This window comes from Hippichthys cyanospilos, chromosome 19, assembly GCF_059441005.1.
Source record: "Hippichthys cyanospilos isolate Australia breed blue-spotted pipefish chromosome 19, RoL_Hcya_1.0, whole genome shotgun sequence".
Lineage (NCBI taxonomy): Eukaryota > Metazoa > Chordata > Actinopteri > Syngnathiformes > Syngnathidae > Hippichthys > Hippichthys cyanospilos.
In genome coordinates, this window is record NC_142387.1 from 2,916,113 (window position 1) to 2,937,584 (window position 21,472).

At 36.4% G+C, this 21,472-nt stretch overlaps 1 protein-coding gene across 1 annotated transcript; it reads right to left on the bottom strand.

Annotated features, from left to right (window-relative positions):
- Positions 1–47: 47 nt before the first annotated feature.
- On the bottom strand, positions 48–20,678 carry f3a (coagulation factor III, tissue factor a). The gene is made up of 6 exons (XM_088402579.1): positions 20,455–20,678; positions 12,122–12,230; positions 11,841–12,034; positions 10,514–10,695; positions 10,248–10,416; positions 48–1,452 (listed from the first exon to the last, which is right to left on the bottom strand). The coding sequence occupies exons 1-6, from the start codon at positions 20,528–20,530 to the stop codon at positions 1,310–1,312; spliced, it is 873 nt and encodes a 290-aa protein (XP_088258705.1). The 5' UTR covers positions 20,531–20,678; the 3' UTR covers positions 48–1,309.
- Between the last annotated feature and the right edge of the window lie 794 nt (positions 20,679–21,472).

Below are 21,472 nucleotides of genomic sequence, written 5' to 3' on the forward strand. Positions count from 1 at the left end.
AAGTGCGAGGTGCAAAATGGTTATATAATGTACATTTAAAGACATAATCACAATGACTTAAATTGTTTTATTCATTATTTGCAGATAAATATGTTCAGTGCAATTTACAAAATTTACAGTAACCAGTTGGCCCTTACAGTAGTGTTACATAGTTAAAAGTAGTAATACATGATTCATCATTATTAATAGTTGGTTTGAAAATTTGCTGTCATTAAATTTGACCAAGACAAAATCATTGTGGAGCAAAAAGACAGAATCAAGCAAAGGTACTCAGACAATGGGTTGGATTAGAAAAGGTGCACAAAACCAAATTCCTTGGAGTGATAATGAATGACAAAATTTCATAAAATACTGTAATAATACTGTAATGATATTTAGAAAAATCTCTGTTACAGCCAACGTAAAACCCTTTTTTGATAACAATTACTGCTCCCTGGTTTTATCTAGTCCAAATTACTTCACAGAGGCATCGGCAATACATATAGAATGTTACGACATCCACTCATCATTATTTAAAAAAAAAAATAAAAAAAAATAAAAAGCTGCATTTATTGTGTACAACAAGTGCTATATAAATAAAGGGATTGATAACAAAGTGATGTTCTGTTGTTGTAACACAAAACAGTATTCCCCTAAGGGACAGATAGAAGCTTACATACTCCAGCTTTAAAATTATTTGTGGGTACAACACATCCTATATTATATACAGTATTTATTTGTAAACACCAGGTTTGCTCCATTTGGTGTATATTTGTGTTGCTGTCTCAGTAGCAAAGTAAATAAGAGTGCTTAGTAGTCAGTTGATGTTTCGTAAAGATTGGCAAAAGCAGTTTTAAATACACAAAACTGTCAAAAGGAGAGTATATCAATAAACCAAATACAGTGAAACTATGCTTCACCAGTTTACAAAAATTTTTTCGATGAAATACCGCCTTGTTAAATTTCCCAGTTTTTTTGTTTGCTATAAATTAGTCCCTTAGTATTGCTCCAAAGAAACTCCAAATTCTTACGTTAGTAACAAGTTTAAGAAAAATAAAATTGAGCCTCGGTGGAATAAACAGAGGATGGCAAAAAAGGTGAGGATTTCTGAATTATCAGCATGATACACCATTTGCTATAATATTTCCTGAATTTGTATACATAATGGCCAATAAATTTAAAAGTGGTTTCACAGAAACCAAAATATTGATTATTGCATTGAAAAGAAAGAAAGAAAAAAAAAAAACTTGGAATTAGACAGATGTCCATCCAGTGAACTATATCTGCAGCTGTTGCGTACCGTAGTAGTGATATTTGACATGAGGGCCCTCTATAAACTTTGGAGCGGAACTCCTTCTTTTTCAGCTTTGGGGGTGCTCTTCTTGCGCTTGCAGCACACTATTGTAACAACTGCTATGATGATCAGCAACAGGATGAGGAGGATGGCAGTTGCAATCACCCCCACCGAATACACTGTATGGAAAAAAAGACATTTCAGATACATTATCACATGTGAATTAGTGAAAAATGTCGATCAATTAATACAAACAAAAACACAGACCGACAAAAATGTTTGTCACCCATGTTAATATTATTTAAAACAAATATTACTACAGTACACATATTTACTTAAATCTTAAATGATGAAACCTTAAACACTGCACAGTAAGTGAGCAGTAACCTCTTTCCTTTGAAGTCTCGCACAGCTGCGGTCATATTAGCAGCGGCCCGGATGTTGAATTCAAGTAAAATCTGTACATGATCAAAGATGATTACAATGGGGGAGTTTACACTTGAAAATATCATTTTATTATAAAATAAATCTAGGTAAGAGATTTCCAACGGTGTGACGGACGTCTGCTTCTTACTGTGTCTCGCTCTGCCTTGACAGTGTGTGTGTGTGTGTGTGTGTGTTTTGCTGTGGATTTGCTTCATGACTGACATGAACGTCCCTGTGGGACTGGATTATGGGTGGGAGTAGATTAAAACTCCACAGGGACGTACTGTGAAACTCATGAAACGCACCCCGGTACACATTGTTGTCAACAGGCAGGAAACAGAAACAGAGGGGCAGAGACGACATTCACCAGACCGTTGGAAACCTACTGTATTACATGTATTAAGTTTTGATTTGAAAGGAGCATGGCTTGTTTTTTTTACAAAAATAGCATGTAGACAACTGCTATTTTTTTAAGGTAACTGTAAACTGTATAGCTTTTACAGTATAAAATGAGATGAAACAAAAATAAAAAAAGATAGAACAAGATACATTGTCATTTCATAGCACCAATATATTATGTGAAAACTGTTGCCCAAATGAAAAATATCGATATATTAGGACATTCATGACAAACGATATGAAAATGAACTTCTTCAAGTGAGCAGCTAAATTGATAGTATAAGGAAAATGTGTGCCAGTTGGTTCATCTCTGAGCATATTGGGAGCATTATCAGTCACAATTGTTTGAAATGCTGTTATTATTTAGTAGAGCAGAGACAGTATTTCCATTCATTTACATGTATGTGAGAAACATGCAAATTAATTTGGAGCTTGCATCCATTGCTTTGTAATTTATCTTTTGTTTTGTGGACATGCTGAAGTGTTGTGCGGTGTTGATGACAGAACATTTGCCTTCTGTTCTGTATGAATAGTATTTGTGATTTTTCTGGGAATTTTACAAACATTATACATAAATTACATTTTTACATATTTACAACAACTGTTCCTTAATTATTGTGAAAAATCCTTAACATGATCGGTGCCTTCACATAAACTGGTAGCCTTTCGTATTACTCAGTATTAAAGAAGTAGCTCTCAAAAGCTTTCAAAAAGGTTGGTGACCCCTGGTCTATTCCTTGTCAGCGAGGTGAAAGTGTACTGTCCTGGTTGAGACAAGGATAAACTTAGTCCGAGCTGGACAGCGAGCTAAACTGAAGTCTGAAGTGACGACGCAAGACGTCCTTGAATGCCCATTCGGCATCAACATCAGCAGAGTGAAGCTAAAAATGAAGACGGTTACCTAAATCAGCCATGTTGGAGGTGTAAAAGAGAAACTTAAGTTAGCTTACAATTGGACAGCAATTACTTTAAACGTCATTTTTAAACATCATACCTCACTTTACCTTTCAAATATTGGAGTCACTAAGAATGACTTCTTTGCATCATTTGATAGATCTCTCACTCCATTCAACGCAATAAACATCTATTGAGACAATGGCGTGTTGGCCCAGTTACCAGGATCCATTGTTTACAACAACAATGGCGGGTTACCGGGTTCCGTTAATGCTGCATAATCTCCTGAGCATGATATTGCTTTCACAGCAAAATCTTTTCCTACTCAACCACTGTAAGCAGCAAATAGACATAAACAATAGTATATCATAATTAAATCTGTCGAACTCTGACGAGATCAAAAAGCCGTTACCTTCACCGACACCTGCCAACCTTTGCCCATGAGTGGGGATCTGTGACTGTTTACTCTATTTTCCATTCTTTATACACTAATGGGAAAATAAGTCAAACCTTTTTTTCTATTTAGTTTATTTGTACTGACATTGAGAAAGCAAGTCTTTTTGTTTGTTTGTTTTTCTACTTTCCGTTTAGTTTTGAAACATGACAATGCATGATACACAGATTTGGGAGTAAACATATGGTGGAACAGCCTTTTAAATGAAACAATACCAGAGATTTTTGTATATAATAATGGCTAGCCAGCTGTGGTAAATTATAAACTGTGTGGTGGGTTTTATGATTTTTATAATAAGTATAAAGTGATAAAGTCTAAAATGCAGACTGTCGGCAGGTGCATTAATGTACAAAGTCCAGCAGTCAAGTAAAATGCAGACAGGTGCGGTAAAGTACAAAGGTCATCAGTCAAGTAGGCCTACAGATAAAATTATAACAGAGATGTTTTCTGGCTTCAATGGAGAAAGACTTGTGAAAAAAAAATACTCATGTAAACGAGGGCAGAATTACAATTAAAAATCAGATTATACCTAGATGGAATGACTGCCATTGATGTTACTGGTTCAGCCAATATTTTGAAGATTTAAACCTGATCCCCTACATACCAGCTTGTGATTGGCTTGATCTCAAGCTATGATTTGACAAGCAACTGGCCAGAACAGACATGGGCAAACTACAGCCCCGGGGCAGACTGCGGCCCGTTTTTAATCCGTCCCGCCAAACATGAAGAAATGGTCAAACATGAAGAAATATTCTGAAGGATAGCGGAACTAGCAGTGCTTTAAAATAGTAACTCTTCGCAATAAAAACACTGTATTTTGTTCATTTATTGTTCATGACTTTTCATCATGATTTGAGCCCTGCGGTTTATAGTCCAGTGCGGTTTATATGCTGGTTTTTCCCACCGGTCGAGCAAATGTGTGTTCAAGGAGTAGGTTTAAAAAGCAACTATGAAATAGAGCAGAAAAGATCTGAATCAATGGCTGTGTTTATAAAGAGTTTTAAAGTATATTATTAAAAATATTTAAGAAAATGTCTAAATTGAATATGATCTTGAATAAGCGTTTGTGATGCGTAAATTTGATATACAGTTTACAGTATGTATGATTGTATTTATAAATTTATGATTGTATATATTATTTATTTGCAGTGTGTGCGATGTTCACTAAAATAATCTCTCAAGTAAACAACGGGAGACAGAATGCTACCGAAGTATTTATTTTGAGTTTGAACTGCTATTTAACTCTGCAGTATTCTGTTGGCAATATCCATCCATCCATTTTCTATAAATATAATGTTGGGACTAAATATGCAGGCATGTTCGGTCTATTAAAGAGAGGATGTTGCAGTTGGTAGACAATTAAAAAAAAAATATATAAAGAAAATGTAAAAGTTTCATATTACCACCATATACCTGCGGCTTATAGTCATCATTTGGAAATTGCATTTTATTTTTCATTGGGTTGTCTCAGTGTGAAATTAATATTGGTTAATACATATAATAATGAGGCAAATAGTTTTTCACAGATAGATATGTTAAATAAAATAGATGGACATACTAACAGATGTGTCACAAAATACAAAAATACAATTTCAAGTTCAGTTAAATGCAATTCATCCTATGACAGTATATGATGCAAAGATTTAAGGTGACTTAGACAAACAATTGAAAATAATAACCGAGGACATCAGACTCATTTCATGGCCGTCATGCAGTCTGTGATTGCAATTGCCGTAGCAAGATAGCAAGATGTCGACAGTCATCGGAGGGCTTCCGCTCAGAGACAGACTGATTTGGATTTTTATAGCTAACAGCCAAACTGAACGTTACGCACAGCACCATACACAATGTAGTTTACAGTCTTAATTTACTCATTGCACTACTCAGGACTTTCAGGCTTTCCAGTCATGTGTATAACCTGGTATTTTAATAGTGTTGCCCACACTTATATTGCATGTGTTTAACTCTTTGCGCATTATGTCTTAAGACATTGGACATTGAGTTGAATACTGTTCAGGGACAATTAACACAGGCTTTAATTAAACAGTTACTAGGATACTAGATACAAATCTTTGCAGGGGTGGGCATCCAACGTTTTTTGTTGGTCCGTCAATAACCGGTTGTTAGTGCACCGCCTCCTTTTCGTCATTGTCGGTCCACCATTTTTTTCACGCTGAAAATTTGTAATCATCGCTGACCAGTTGTTGCCCTCCAATCACTCATTTTACTATTTTTGGTGACAATTCCATTAAAAATGTCATCTGTCACATTCACTAAAGGTAAAAAGCAAGGTTTTGCTTATCTTATATAATATAATATATAATTTTATTAGGGAATTTTAAAATTTCTATTTTGCAATTACTGGCTAAAGATAATCAGAGCAAGCTTGTTACTTTGTGATGCCCCCATTGTTTACTGGAATGACATCACGGCACACAACTGGGACAACCACAGCCAGAGTTGTCCTGCTTTGTCTCGTACTGTTGGATTGTCCTGTCATATGCTGCTACCTACACACGTGGACAAAATTGTTGGTACCCCTCAGTTAAAGAAGGAAAAACCTACAATTCTCACTGAAATCACTTGAAACTTACAAAAGTAACAATAAATAAAAATTTATTGAAAATTAAATAATCAAAATCAGCCATCACTTTTGAATTGCTGATTAACATAATTACTTAAAAAAACAAACTAATGAAACAGGCCTGGACAAAAATGATGGTACCTCTATAAAAGATTGAAAACTATTTGACCAGACTGACATGATTAACTCAGGTGTGTCCTTTAATTGACATCACAGGTGTTTCCAAACTCATAATCAGTCAGTCTGCCTATTTAAAGGGAGACAAGTAGTCACTCTGCTGTTTGGTGAAAAGGTGTGTACCACACTGAACATGGACAACAGAAAGCAAAGGAGAGAATTGTCCCAGGACATCCAAAAAAAAATTATAGACAAACATCTTAAAGGTAAAGGCTATAAGACCATCCCTAAACAGCTTGAAGTTCTTGTGACAACAGTGGCTCATATTATTCAGAAGTTCAAGACCCACGGGACAGTAGCCAACCTCTCTGGACGTGGCCGCAAGAGGAAAATTGATGACAAATTGAAGAGACGGATCGTTCGAATTGTATCCAAAGAGCCCAGAACAACCTCCAAAGAAATTAAAGGTGAACTCCAAGGCCAAGGTACATCAGTGTCAGATCGCACCATTCGTCGTTGTTTGAGCCAAAGTGGACTTCGTGGGAGATGGACCACTGCTGAAAAAAAATCATAAAAAAGCGAGAACGGAATTTGCAAAAATGCATGTTGACAAGCCACAAAGCTTCTGGGAGAATGTCCTTTGGACACATGAGACCAAACTGGAGCTTTTTGGTAAGGCACATCAACTCTGTTCATAGACTCAAAAACCAAGCATACGAAGAAAAGAACACTGTCCTTACGATGAAACATGGAGGAGGCTCAGTCATGTTTTGGGGCTGCTTTGCTGCATCTGGCACAGGGTGTCTTGAATGTGTGCAAGGTAAAATGAAATCTGTAGACTATCAAGGCATTCTGGAGAGAAATGTGCTGCCTAGTGTCAGAAAGCTTGGTCTCAGTCGCAGGTCATGGGTCTTCCAACAGGACAACGATCCAAAGCACACAGCCAAAAACACCCAAGAATGGCTGAGAGAAAAGCGTTGGACTATTCTAAAGTGGCCTTTCATGAGCCCAGATCTGAATCCCATTGAACATCTGTGGAAGGAGCTGAAACATGCCATTTGGAGAAGACACTCATCAAACCTGAGACAACTGGAGCAGTTTGCTCATGAGGAGTGGGCCAAAATACCTGTTAACAGCTGCAGATTGCTCATTGACAAATACAGAAATCGCTTAATTGCAGTGATTGCCTCAAAAGGTTGTGCAACAAAATATTAAGTTATGGGTACCATCATTTTTGTCCAGGCCTGTTTCATTAGTTTGTTTTTTTAAATAATTATGTTAATCAGCAATTCAAAAGTGATGGCTGATTTTGATTATTTAATTTTCAATACATTTTTATTTATTGTTACTTTTGTAAGTTTCAAGTGATTTCAGTGAGAATTGTTGCTTTTTCCTTCTTTAACTGAGGGGTACCAACAATTTTGTCCACGTGTGTATGTCTTGTCTTGGGGTACTCTTGCCATACCTGGTTTTTCGTATTTAATTTTTAGTTTTAGTTGTTAGTTTAGCAACACTCGGCAAAGTAGATCAAACATACTGCACTTTACATTACTATAGATAAGTAACTAGCTTTTAGGTTTGTCTCGTCTTGCGCACCTGCACTTTGTTATTGTACATGTAAAACGCAGAGGATAGTGAGAAACGCAATTTCGATTCCTTTGTATGTTAAGCACATGTGAAGAAATTGACAATAAACTTGACTTTGACGGCATTGCTGCAGAAAGGCATCCCAGAATGCTTTTTCATAACCAACTATAGGCAAGCAATTTAATTGTGTAAATCATATTGAAAAAGCAAAATAACACAAAAACACTTAACACTAATTTTCAAACATTACTTTTTACTTTAGCTCTGTACAATAATCCTGCTGAGCAAGATTGTGCGCAGTATGCATTTCAGTTCATGGAACCATGACTCAGAAAGGTAGCACAAACAATGACATCCCCAGTAATGCTGACTGAATTAATTCTGTGAAAGTGGTCAATTGAGCTAGTAGACCATTCATTCACGGGACATTGACCACTTTTTTTAAGTGGTGGCACAAAATATTTCTAGTTTATAATCAATGGAAACAAACAACAAAGCATATAGTTTGTTTGAAATTCAGTCAATAGGGAAGCGTTGATTTGTTGCTTCGACCTCAACGTCAGAGTTTAACAAGGACATCCAGTAATCAATAAATGAAGTGCAAGAAGGTTGTGCTGTATTACATATTACAACAAATTTGCGGTTGTACAAAACATTACAAACGTTAATTTAGGATTTGACTTTCTATGCACTTTCCTGTTTGACTACACCATATAATTGACTGGTTTGTATTCGACACAATAATATATCAATAATTACTGAAACCATGATCCTCTCATGTAATATCTGTATATAAACCAAAGTAGATTTTCACTTATTGCGGTATGGGACATGTAAATGTTGCTGCTAAGAAAATGTTGTGAACAAAATAAGAATTTCATTGTGTGGTATTACTATGCATATGACAATAAAACTCTTGAATCTTGAATACATTCATGAGATCTGCTCCACAAAGGGACGGACATCATTTGACATGGGGTGAGTGTAAATACCCATTATACTGTATTATGGAATTGGACATAGTAGAGTGGGCCCCCAGTTTACGAACTCCCTGTTTTACATATTTTTCATTTTACGACGTGGACCGCGGCGTTTTTTTTGTCCCGTTCTTACGCACAAACCTTTCGTCATACGAACCATTCAACACGCGCCCATTGTGTCCGCACAATTTTTTACGCTTTGCTGCTTTTTTCTCGCATGTCACGGAAAACGCCGATATGCTATTGGTCTTATAAGGTCACAGTCATGGTCTCAGTCACGGAGATGCCGGTATGCTATTGGTCGGTTAAGGTCACAGTCACGGTCTCAGTCACGGAGATGCGGATATGCTATTGGCCGGCGTCACGTCAATCACAGAAATGCCGATATGCTATTGGCCGAACGCCTTCATCTAGCTTGATGGCACAGCTGGTCGGTGTGTTGTGAAAACTTTGCAAACTTTATCTGTTAGACATGGCTTCTAAAATTGCAAGTGGCGGTAAAGGAAGAAGTAAGAGGATGATGACAATAGAAACGAAGCAGGAGATAATAAAAAAAAATACGAAGGAGGCGCACGCATAGTTAATCTTGCTAGTGAGTATGGCCGTAACCGCTCGGCAATATGTATAATTCTCAATAACAAGGAAGCTATGATGGCAAGCAAGTCTTCTAAGGGCAAGAATTTCCTTGTCAGGGGACGGACCTCGGTCAACAACAAAATGGAGAGGCTTCTTCTCTTATGGATTAAAGAGAAGGAAGTCGCCGGTGATATGTTCTCGTTTGAGAAAAGTTCTCATTTAAGAAAAAAAATAAATAAATTCTGCGGGTTCGTCTCTGCTCCCCTCCGCCTCCACCCACCGCCAGCTCAAGTCACGTCGCCCCAAAGGGAAATGTCATTTTTCCTTTGTATATTTATGTGATTAAATATAACTGTACAGTAGATTATGTTACTAATTTTTAATATGTGTATAAAGTTGTGATGTTTTTACCTAAGGTTTTTGCACGTGTTGCACATTCACTAATTAAAAGAGGTTTGGATTGCCCGTCATACGACCAATTCGAGTTACGAGCATAGCCGCTGAACGGATTAAGTTCGTAACACAGGGGCCCACTGTATGTTGTATGGTTTACTGGTAACATATAAACTTCTATCTACATATTTATCTGTCAATCGATATATTGATTTATCTATCTATAAATATCTATATACTTAACTATTTTTCAGATTTATCCACATTTCTATAAAATGATCTGTCTTTCTGTCTTCATATGCAATCTGTCTTCATATGCAATCAATCCATCTGGAAACAAAATGAACCGACAATCTCAAAACCGACAACTCCCTTACTCTCAATGAAAATATTTTGAGCGTTCTCGTCACTTATCGGTGCCGACGGACCGCACACCTCTGCATCTTTCTATGTGTATTTTTACTTGTATCCATTATCACTGCTGAAACACAAATGCTAACAACTCTACTATCTTTACTTTGGAACTATCTTTATTTTGTTAGGTACAACAAATCAAACACTCACCTTCAAAGACAGATTGTTTGTCGTCATCAGAGCATTGAGTTTGGCTCAACTCTCCCAGCTGTTTATTAACGCTGCGGCTTGGAATGAATGCTTGAACGTTAAAACAGTAGCTTACTCCTTGATCCAAATCAGTCAGCTCGATTACACTGCTCTGTGAGATGAACACTTTCTGAAAGCATAGGGTTAAGAGGATAATCAGTTCCCTGAAGATAAACTCATCATTCATTTGCAATCGATGCTAGATTTGAGTACGGCTGACAATTTACCTTGCCAGAGCTCTTATTTTTACGATATGTGACTTTATAATGTAGCTTTTCAGAGAAAATGTCTCTGATGTTCAGCTGATGATCATCTTTAAACAATGCTGTGAGCGGGTCAGTCACATATAGTGTCGTCTTCTTTTTGTTGCTGCTCACCTCCAGCTTGAAATCGGGTCTGCCAATATCAGCTGGAAAGAAGACAATGTTTGAGATGTGGATTGTTGGCAGAAAAAGTAGTGGATAGCTTGATGTTTGACAAACACCTCTGTCAGTCTTGAATGAAATACTTTCAAAATTGCAGTTCACATCTCTAAGTGTAAAGTACATTATGAGTCACAGGCTGCCATGGGCTCGCATGTGCACTGCAAATATTCACGTTGTTCCACTCACAAAACATTTCTGGGCGTCAGGATTCATTTCACACATGTGCGCTGAATCGCGCATCCCCCTCAAAAGTATCATGTGTTGCATGCATTCAAAGTAGCCTAAAACATACCACCGGATGTGGTATTTTCCACCATCCTACCTCAATGCTGCATAAAAAAAAGTAGGTAGTTTTATACTACTACTACAGTTTACTACTTGTAAACTGTTTTGGGGGGGTACTTTGGATTATTTTGTAGCCGTTAAAATCTCGCAAGCTTTATGGTACCACACAAAACAGGTGAGGGGGCGTGACCAAATCACTTGCTGGTGCAACCAACTGAAATGTTAGCACCAGTGCTATCAGGTTAGCGAAGAGCTCCAGGCACATACTGGTCTTGTCAATACACATTGCAAAACACAAATAACACAACATCATTATTAATCGAACGGGGGCCTATTAGAAGCATGTAAGAAGAATGAATAATACTAATCAAAGCTTGGAAGTGGCCAGGAAAAAAATATGTGTACCAAATAAAGTGAAAATTATTTTGTGATAATGCTTTTAATTTCAAATTATTCCTGATTTGTTAGTGACAGCTCGATTCACCGTTATGGTGGACCTTTTGATATCAATGCAATGATGGAATCTGACCTCTGGATGGCAATGTCTCAATATAAGCACTATATTGGAGAAAAAGCCTGTTAAACTCAACAATTACGAAATGGAAGCACTGAAGTTACACAGCTTTTGTTGTAGACTTCATCACCGTGCATGGAGCAAATATACTAACGGCAGCACCAACATCTGAGGTCCAGACAAGTAGCGTTATGCTCAGCCTCTCTCAAGTTTGTAATGTGCAGTATTTATGTCTGGCCACAGCAATTTGTATTTGTTTCCATCAAATACAACACAGCCGTCATATTCTATCGGATCCAGTTAAACGATTCTGATTTCAAATAAACTTACTGTCATTGGCCGGGCAGAATCGTGAGGAGCTTGTGTATGGGAATTCAGTGAGGTCAGAGGTTACTCCCAGTGGGGGTTCAGACAGGACATCAGCTACATAGCAGGCATTTAAGTCAGTCAGTGAACTGGTCAGATCACACATAGTTGCTTGGACACGTATACAATTAGAGTTCCTCTGTTTGTCCTTGGAAACCCTGCAAAACATTTCACATGCAATATAAATACCAATAACAAAAAAAAGAAACATCCGATAAAAGTAAACTATAGATGAAAGGGCTTACACGGAGAACTCTACAGTGTATGAGTAATCAGTTGGTAATGGTTCCCAGGTCAGAATGGTTTTAAAGTTTGTGGATTTCCAGGTGACGCTCTGTGCCTTGGGATAAAACCCTGTAAAATTAAAGAAAACAAATCATTTGAAATGCTTTTTAAAGTTTATAATCAAATGCTAAGTTACACCATGACCAATTATAACATGACCAACATCTCTGCAGCTCAAAAACAGACCATAGTTTCGCACACCTTGAAAAAAGTGTAAACTTAAAACATTATGCATGCTGAACCCTTATTTACTGAATCTAAATTCAATGACCACAAAAGAATGTGGTTGACAGATAACATTTCAAGGCATTTTAAGCCTCTGTGGAAACAGTGCAATAAGTTTGTTGTGTCATGAACAACATGACATCAGCTATCCAAAGTTGAACAGCCATGCATACCTCCCACAGCTCCCAGGGGTCGACATCAATCGTGGCCATCACATGACTACATTTCAGTGCAAGTGGCCCAACCAGGCAAGTGTTTATTATTCCAGTTCTATGATTTTTTTAATCCAAATATAATTTGTCATTTGAAACAGTGCAATTTTGTAACCGCAAATGCTGCTGCTTAAATGGTCATATTCAACACAGAGAAGAGGGCAAGAGGAGGACAATGTTCACATAAGGTTAAAGGGCCCCTATCATGGCAAGACGACAATTTGGAGTCTTTAAGCAGGTTGTTATGTTCATTTCTTACCCTAAACACCCCAAAGTGTTATTTTCCTTCATTGATACATTTCTAAAAATTTCTTGCTTATTTTGTGCTCTCTGGACCATCTGCGCTGATAAAAATAGCTTGCGATTAGTACAATGATGTGGGAAAATTCCTTGCTTATTTTGTACTCCTGCACCCCCCCAACTGAACAGATAAATATGTTTTGCAATGGGTACAATGATGTGGGACTATCCACCGCCTCTACACCACGCACCGCCCGTTCTGCATAAAACACCCCCACACACACCAGCCATGCTCTTCTTTATTTTTGGTTTTACACCGGAATTAGGGCGAAGTGACTTTGCACAATGGCGGCAAATTAAAAAATATTTCATTTATTACCATATTTCTCTGAGAACAAGTCGACCTCGCTTTAAAGTCAACCCTCCTCATTTTTACTTCCATTCGGATGAATTTTACAAAAACGTGGTTATAAGTCTACTCCATGGTTGTCCAATGATAAAACATGTGTGTTATTAAAATGACAAAATTATTGTACTGTGAGACACATTTAATTTTGCAAAAAGGCCTCAATGTCATCCTCACTATCTGACACCCCAATAGCTTCTCCAATTTATGACCTGGATGTCCTCTTCTATGCCCTCGTCAATTAGTTCAAACATCCTTGTTTCTCTACCGCAGATAGACATGTTTGGACCCGTCTAATTTGTCTGAAATGGATGTCTTCGGAGATGATTTGCTGCTCATGGGATAATCACCTGGGATGTTCTTTACCCAAGTGATGACTGTTGTGAGATCAGAGGGAGGAAGATTGCTCTTCGCCCTTCTCCCCCCAACTGCTCACATCCATGCCAGCTTGTTCAAGCATATGTCCAAGGGGCTGAAGGAGACAAGTTTAGCCATCTTTTCCTTTTCATAATGCTTCAAAGTCCGCTAAAGAAATGATCTACGCACCCTTGTTGTTGACAACAAAGAGGCAATTAGGCGACGCTTAACGAAAGTGCCTTTTTGCAACATTCTCTCTGTGCAAACGCTCTAAAACTGATTCATACGATATCGAATTAGAAGTATACAGTTACAGGGTGTTCCAAAATGGTTGACCCCATTCTAAATGCTCATATCTGGGAAACTACTAGTTGGATCTTAATGAAACTAAATTCACTTTATGTTGAAGGTCATACGTTTTATTGGTTAAATTTACAAAGAAAAGTACAAATATTCGTTGGTTCTATGACAGATTTTTATGAATGTTCAGTATGAGTGCCGCCTGTGACTCTGCACATGTTGGTGGCCGTCCTGACGATTTAGGTATGCATAACCAGCCTTTTTCTTGAAATTTAAGGTGCCAAGCCCTAATTTGTTTTGTAGTTGGTGCCTTCTTTGCAAAATTTGTCAAGAAGGCACACTGCAACTGTCTTCGGTGACTGAGTGTGAGCATACTCTAACACGCAAAATTACACACAAAAACATGAAACATTTCTACACAAGCTGTGAAAATTTGAGGTCATTCGAACAAAAATTGTCAAAATTATTGGCCTACGAAATGGGGTCAAACATTTTGGTACCCAGTATAATCATTTTAAGCTTTGTAAATGACGTGATATGACCTTATTTTGCATCCAAATTACTGTCATTCAGTACAGTGGACCCTGGGTTACAGCATCCCTGGCTAACGTTTTTTTCATGTTGCGATGTGGAATACTGAGTTTTTTCATCCCCTCTTTACAGTATTTTCCCTACTTTGCGACAAAAAACAACTGTCATGACCCTAGGGAGTTTGCTGTATTTGTGTTGTTTTGTCTCCACCTGCAAGCGTTTTTAGGTAATTGCACTAATTTTCAGTTGCCGTCAATCACCTCCCTGCAACGCGTCACTACAATGCTGGTCTGGTAGGTCAGTGTATCCTCACGGAGATGCCGGTCTGCTATTTGTCAGCCTCACTTGTTTGAAAATGGCGGAATAGTAAAGATTTGTTCTATTGTGAGGGTTACAAAACCGTATTATTTATTTTCCTGCTTTATTGAAACTTGAATGAGTTATCCATGGGTCCCAGGATTGCAAGTGATGTTAAAGAGAGAAGTAAGAAGATGATTTATATGGAAACGAAGCTGGAGATAATCAAGAAATACAAAGCTAGCCTAGCCTAGGCTACCCTTACTAGGGAATGTGGGCAAAACAAGCACCACTCAAAGGTAAATAAATCTTTCTATATTTTTTATTTATGATGTTTTCTGATTGTATACATGTATATTTTATACATACGTAGCTCTAACTATACTCTTTTGATACCAATTTTTAATATGTATGTACAATTTTGATGTTTTTGCCTGGGGTTCTGAACACATTAGCTATTTAACATAGGTTTGGATTGCCCGCCATAAGGCGAATTAGCTTTACGAGCCCAACCACGGAACGGATTAATCTTGTAACACGGGGGTCCACTGTATGTGAAAAACGTTGGTCTGTTTTGAGTTATGCGGTTATAAGCCGACCCCTCCAAATATGGGGGTTAAAAATGAGGAAAAAAAACTTGTATTCAGAGAAATACTGTAGTTAAAAATTGGCGTATCGACGAAAATGTGTGAATGGGAAAAGAAGACTGGACATCCAACAAGTGTTTGTGATCGTCACCATTTCACGTAAGAATGTATGGAGCAACTAGTCAATATAAGAGTGAACTTGCCGTGAACTTACAAACAATTACAATCAATGGAGAGGCCATAGCTGTAAGTACACATTGTTTTGTTGTGTAAAACTAAATTGGATTTGGTTGTACAGCATATTCATGCTATATAAAGGCTGCTCTTATTGGGCATTTTACTTTCTGGTTATGCTACCAAAAAAAAAAAAAAAACATCATATTTCACAAGAAAATGAATCTCCAATGTGCCAAAGATAAGATTTCCTCATTTATATGCATATTCTGTATTTAACCGTGTAACATGTAAAATACCATGATACAGGTTCTTTAAATTAACCTTAGTTGAGCTTTCAGCCAAGCTCGCTTTCAGTGAGATATCCATCTCACAAGATATTGAGGCAAGTTTCAAACATGCTTCATCTTGTTCACCTCGCAAGGTTAAAAAAAAAAACTTCCCATGACTGAAAAAAACGTCATCATATATGTGTATTTTGCAATGTTTTGGCTCCAGTCATATTTCCCTTGCAAGTGTTGTGGAAGTGTCTGACTGACGGCTGTCGGATGTGTGGCGCCATAGAGTTGACTCCTTGTTAACGTGTCTTGGAAGTCTGAGCAAGCACAGAGAATGCAATATGTGACCTACTTGAGCAAAGATAAATTAAAATGCATCTGTACAAAGTTGTCGAAGAATGAGTGGGTTTTGAACCATACAACAGATGAGAAAAATTTTAACGATGAGACGTCGCCGAGTGGTAATGCCAGATGATGCTTATTTGTTTATGAAATAGAAAAAGATTATGTCATAAGTAGGCACTACCTAACTTTCCTACCGGTTTGTGTTTGTTTTGTTACTCACTGGTGCTGGGGTAAGCTTTCGCTTTTTTCGGTCTATGTATATTTTTTTATCTGTCTAAATATTAAGTAAGCTTACTGTAAGTTGAGTGAGGGATCCAACAAGTGCAGTCCATGTAAATTTATGAAACGATGATATGTAGAAGGTGGTACAACTATTTTTTTTTGCATTTAAGGTTATACTACTTCTGTGTGGGAGAATTATGGTGTCAAGGTGATTGCTTACCAAACTGTTATGTCAAAATTTTTATACAAAGTTTAGACCCGTAATTGTTGTCAATGAACTGTCTTTTGTGCAAATTCATGCTCTGTTTACCTATTTTTGAGATTCTCTAAAACGAAGTTGATAAAAATTCATATAATGGTTCAAAATATCTCTTTCAGTAACTCATGGTGAAGTTCACAAACTTTACAAAGTTCATGAAATTAAAGAACAGACAACTTTGAATGATTTGCCCAAAATAATTCTAGTTAGCTCCCTTTTAATAAGAATACTATTTAAACAGAAGAGTATTCAATAATAATAATAATAATAATAATAATAATAATAATAATAATAATAATAATAGCATGTATTTTGGAAAAAAATATTAAATTGGCCAAATTGTGACAAATGAGGTATGGCCAAGGCTGATCCTGGCAGGGCCACCACAATTTTGGCTCTCAGCTCAGCACTTGAAAAGACTTAATGTAGAACTGTGGCTCCATTAATCTGCTCTCCTCAGACTGTTGATCATTGCACAGTAAAAATAGCAAATGCAGACTGTAAACTGTAGATGCTTTCATTTCTGGGTAAAAAGCTTCTCAATCAGTCATGACTTGCAATACATGCAGATTGTATGCAACTTGAAAGAATTGTGGTGTGACGGATGTGACCCCCTCCCCCCCAAAAAAAGTTTGACTTTTTTTAACCACTGCTCCATACAAAACCCATATCAAAGATGCCATATAAAAGCTATTTGCTTTTGAAATTAATAGAGAAAGAAATATTTGACTCAAAAGCACACAAAAAAAAATGTGATCAGGGCATCCCTATCTGATGGACCCAGCTTGTTTTTTTATGGCGCAACACAAAAGATTGCACTGAATTTTGTTCACTGCATCACATTCGACACTGCAGTTTTATAGGTCCACTCCTTTTATAAACAAAAGTACTGCATTTCTTTTCAGCTAATATTGACTGGTCAATTATTAACTGGCCCTGTGGTCATAGAGTATTTTATTTGAATCACAATTCCACAAAACAAGTAACTTATTCAAAAGTCTAAGTGCTTGAGGTGCTCTGTGTCAGGTGACTTTTGAACAGATTGGACCCTTACTAACGTTTAGAAAATTGTAAATTGTTCTTATTTCATCCGCAGCTATTTCCAGTCTATACTTGACGGGCATATGTCACTCAATTAACCCGTTTTATATAATAACGTATTTTTGCTAATAGTATGTTATGTTTTTTATTCATGAGAATGTTTAACATTGGCATTGAAATTGTTATTGTTCTACAATAAATACTTTCAGTAACAGGCTCAGGCTCCTCACAAAACTACACAAGCAAATATTAAACGATTCATCCAAAAACCGAAAATCCCTAATACCGTCATCCCCCAGCTCTTAAACGGTTGGTTGCAGTCTGTTGAAAATTCTTGTTGGTTTAAGGAACAGGTGTCAAACTCAAGGCCCAGTGGCCAGATCCGGCCTTCCACATCATTTTATGTGGCCCGTGAAATTCTAATTTTGACTTAAAATTTCTGGCTAAAATATCAAATGTACATGTTTTGTTTTGTTTTTTCAACCTTTACCCTTTTTTTGTTACCAATACCCATTTGAACAGTTTTTAGCAAACTCTGATTTCAAAATGTATAAAATGTATTTCACTTCACAGCCACACAGACCCTCCGACAGAAACTATAGCTACAATATGGCCCGTGATTAAAATGACTTTGACACTCATGGTTTAAGGCAGTGGTTCTCAAAGTGGAGTCCGTAGACCCCTGGGGGTCCCTGGCCTGACTGCAAGAGGTCCGTGAAATAATTAGGGTTATTAATTAAAAAAATATATATGTTTGTGTTCATTTCATTTTATTTTATATTAAATTGTGAAAGTATTCATGACCCTTCAATAAAGCAATAAATTCAAACAGTTTAATTTATTTTTTAAAATGTAATAATTTTTACATTTGTGAAAATGTGTTTTGTCTCTACAATTGCTTGCAAACGTGGCAATGAAACCAACAAAGCTAACAAAGCGGCATTTTATTTTATAATGCTGTTTTTGACTAAAGAAATGGCAGCAACTTTTGTGGGGGAAATTGACCCAGTCTGTTTGCAATTTTTATTTTCTTTACTTCAGTACATCTGAAAAGTAACAAATATACATGTTGTCAGATTTAATCTGTTGGTGAATAAAAAGGGCTCTTATCTTTGGCTTCAATCATTTTTGTCTTGTTTTGTTTTCAGAAACATTTGCAATGAGGGTCCTTGGAAAACTTGCTAAAACGGGCCCCTCAAAGTTTCAAAGTTTAGTGTGCCTCACAGTGGACATTCATTCAATTTCAGTGCAGTTTGGTGATAAAGTATCACTAGTGCTTGCACAGTTGACTCAACAAGCTGCCTCTGAAAATACTTAAATGGCAATCGCTGTTTTGTTTTGTTTTTCTTTACCTTCATGGCAAGCGTGGAGGACAAAGAGGCGGGTTTTGTCTTAAAAATAGCTGAACAGTGACAGGGCACTGCGACTTGCTAGGTACAATTTAAAAGAAAACAAAGAACAGTGTTAATGTATTTATTTATTCATTTATTTATTCATGTATTTTTACCAAACATGGTACACATTTTTTAATTTTTCAAATGTTCTTTATTTAAATAAAATGGTTGTGTTCCATGGCAAAAATAAAAAATAAAAATAGAGCTGTAATTTTAATACTGTGATTTTGTGACACTGTGATATTTTTGCTCAAGGTTATCATACTGTCAGAATCTGATACCTTCCCATGCTTATAGCAGAGTAAAGCAAAGTTAAATAAAAGCAAATACATATGTATAGAGTCTATTCATGCTTTTTTGCTTTCCCTTAATTATGGTTTCCCTTGGATGGCTATTATCACTGTGATCCTGTAAAAAATGTGCATATAGACAATCGTTTCTTTATTCATATATTTGTGCTAAACATAGTACACTTTTCTTAATCTACCAAATGTTCTTTATTTGTAAATTAAATAGATTGTGTTCAATGGCAAAAAAAAGCTGAATTTTAGTACCATGATTTCGGACACCGTGATATTTTTGCTCAAGGTTATCATACTGTCAGAATTTGATACCGACCCATGCTTACAGCAGAGTAAAGCAAAGTTAAATAAAAGCAAATACATGTGTATAGAGTCTATTCATACTTTTTTGCTTTGCTTTAATTATGGTTTCCCTGGGAGGTCTACTATCATTGTGAACCTGTAAGAAATGTGAAATTGATGGATGATTACATTTATAAATCAGAAGCCAAAAACTAAATTGTCGTAACTATTTTTCAACACAGGCAACCAAACACATGTGTTGTAACTACTACTTTTCTATGAGGTTAGATATCCCCCCAAAAAATGCTTACAAAGTCAATGTTATTAAAAGTGTGGTAAATATACCATTTTTAATATTTTAGCTAGGAACCGCAAAGGACAGTGGACTTTGACATAACTGATAAAGAAAATGTTTTAGTTTTTTTTTTTTTTTTTTAATTGTATATTGTGAATGTATTGAGACTATAATGCAACTATCAAATTTTTTAAGTTTTATGTACGGGTTAAATTTGTGTATGTTTAGATGATTTTTCTCCATTTATGATAAAAATGTGTGTCTTAATTCTGTGTATTTACTGACCGTTATGTGTTCCTGTATGTCTGTATCGAGGCGATCTTTCATTAAAATGTTTTCAATTCCACGTGTTCTTTTGCTTTTATTTAACGAATCAGATTTTGTCGTAGGTTTTCAAGCATGTCGAGCGTGCTATATTAGTATTCTATTGTATACAGAAAACAGATCACACGTGAGTGAGTGTGAGGTTTAATACACTCAAAAGAAAAGCTTACACCAGCGACTTTGTGTACATTCATGACTGTTAAGCGAATTGGATAAACTCACCTGTGATGGCATTTGAGTTGAGAAAAAGGAGTATTAGCAGCCTCAATGCTGCCCTTGTCCCTTTTGTCATCGACATTTAGTGGTAAATTCCGGGGAGTTGGTATAATCCGTTTGAAAATGTGTCTACAGTACTTAATTCTTGAAGGTTGAGTTAATAGCGTATCCAGCACTCATCCGAACACTTTCGGTGGGGTTCAAGTGACTATTACGATTTGAATGTGCCGTCCTCTAAGCATCTACATTGCGTGTGAATAGACCCCGCCTTAAGCGGGTCGACCCGTTGCTGGGAAACGTAAGCGCGTTCGCCATATTTAATGTGCTTGCTCTGCGTCGTAACGCATGGAATGTCAATGAACTCAACTTCATAAAGCGACCACCTGCCCCACACCACACTGAGTTTATGCTTGTCGTAAAACCCCTGTGCAAACCAAAGATAATGCAGAATTGTAACATTATGCATTTTTAAAAAAAAAAGTAACTTCCATCCTCGGGGCTTTAAATATTGCTCTATTACAGTGGTTCTCAAAATGAGTCATTGAAATAATTTGGGTTATTAGTAATATATCTATATTTCTAATTATATATATATATATATATATATATATATATATATATATATATATATATATATATATATATATATATATATATATATATATATATATATTGTAGTATGAATCCTTATAGTTAATTATTGAAATAATTAATATAATATAATATAATATAATATAATATAATATAATATAATATAATATAATATAATATAATAGTATAAGAAATAATGTATATCCAATAAGTTTCCGTGTAACCAAAAAATAAAACAGTCATTCTGAGCAGTGGAATTTGAAGAGCAAGGCAGCAGCTTATCAAGGTCTTGTATTATTCATTTCTCTTAACAAAGGTGGCAGTGCGTTGTGAAATGTATCCAGTTTTTCACAAATGAGTGATCAAATAATAGGGAGTCCACAAAAAAAAAGAGTGTGGGCATAAAAACAATGGACCATTGCACATAGGAATG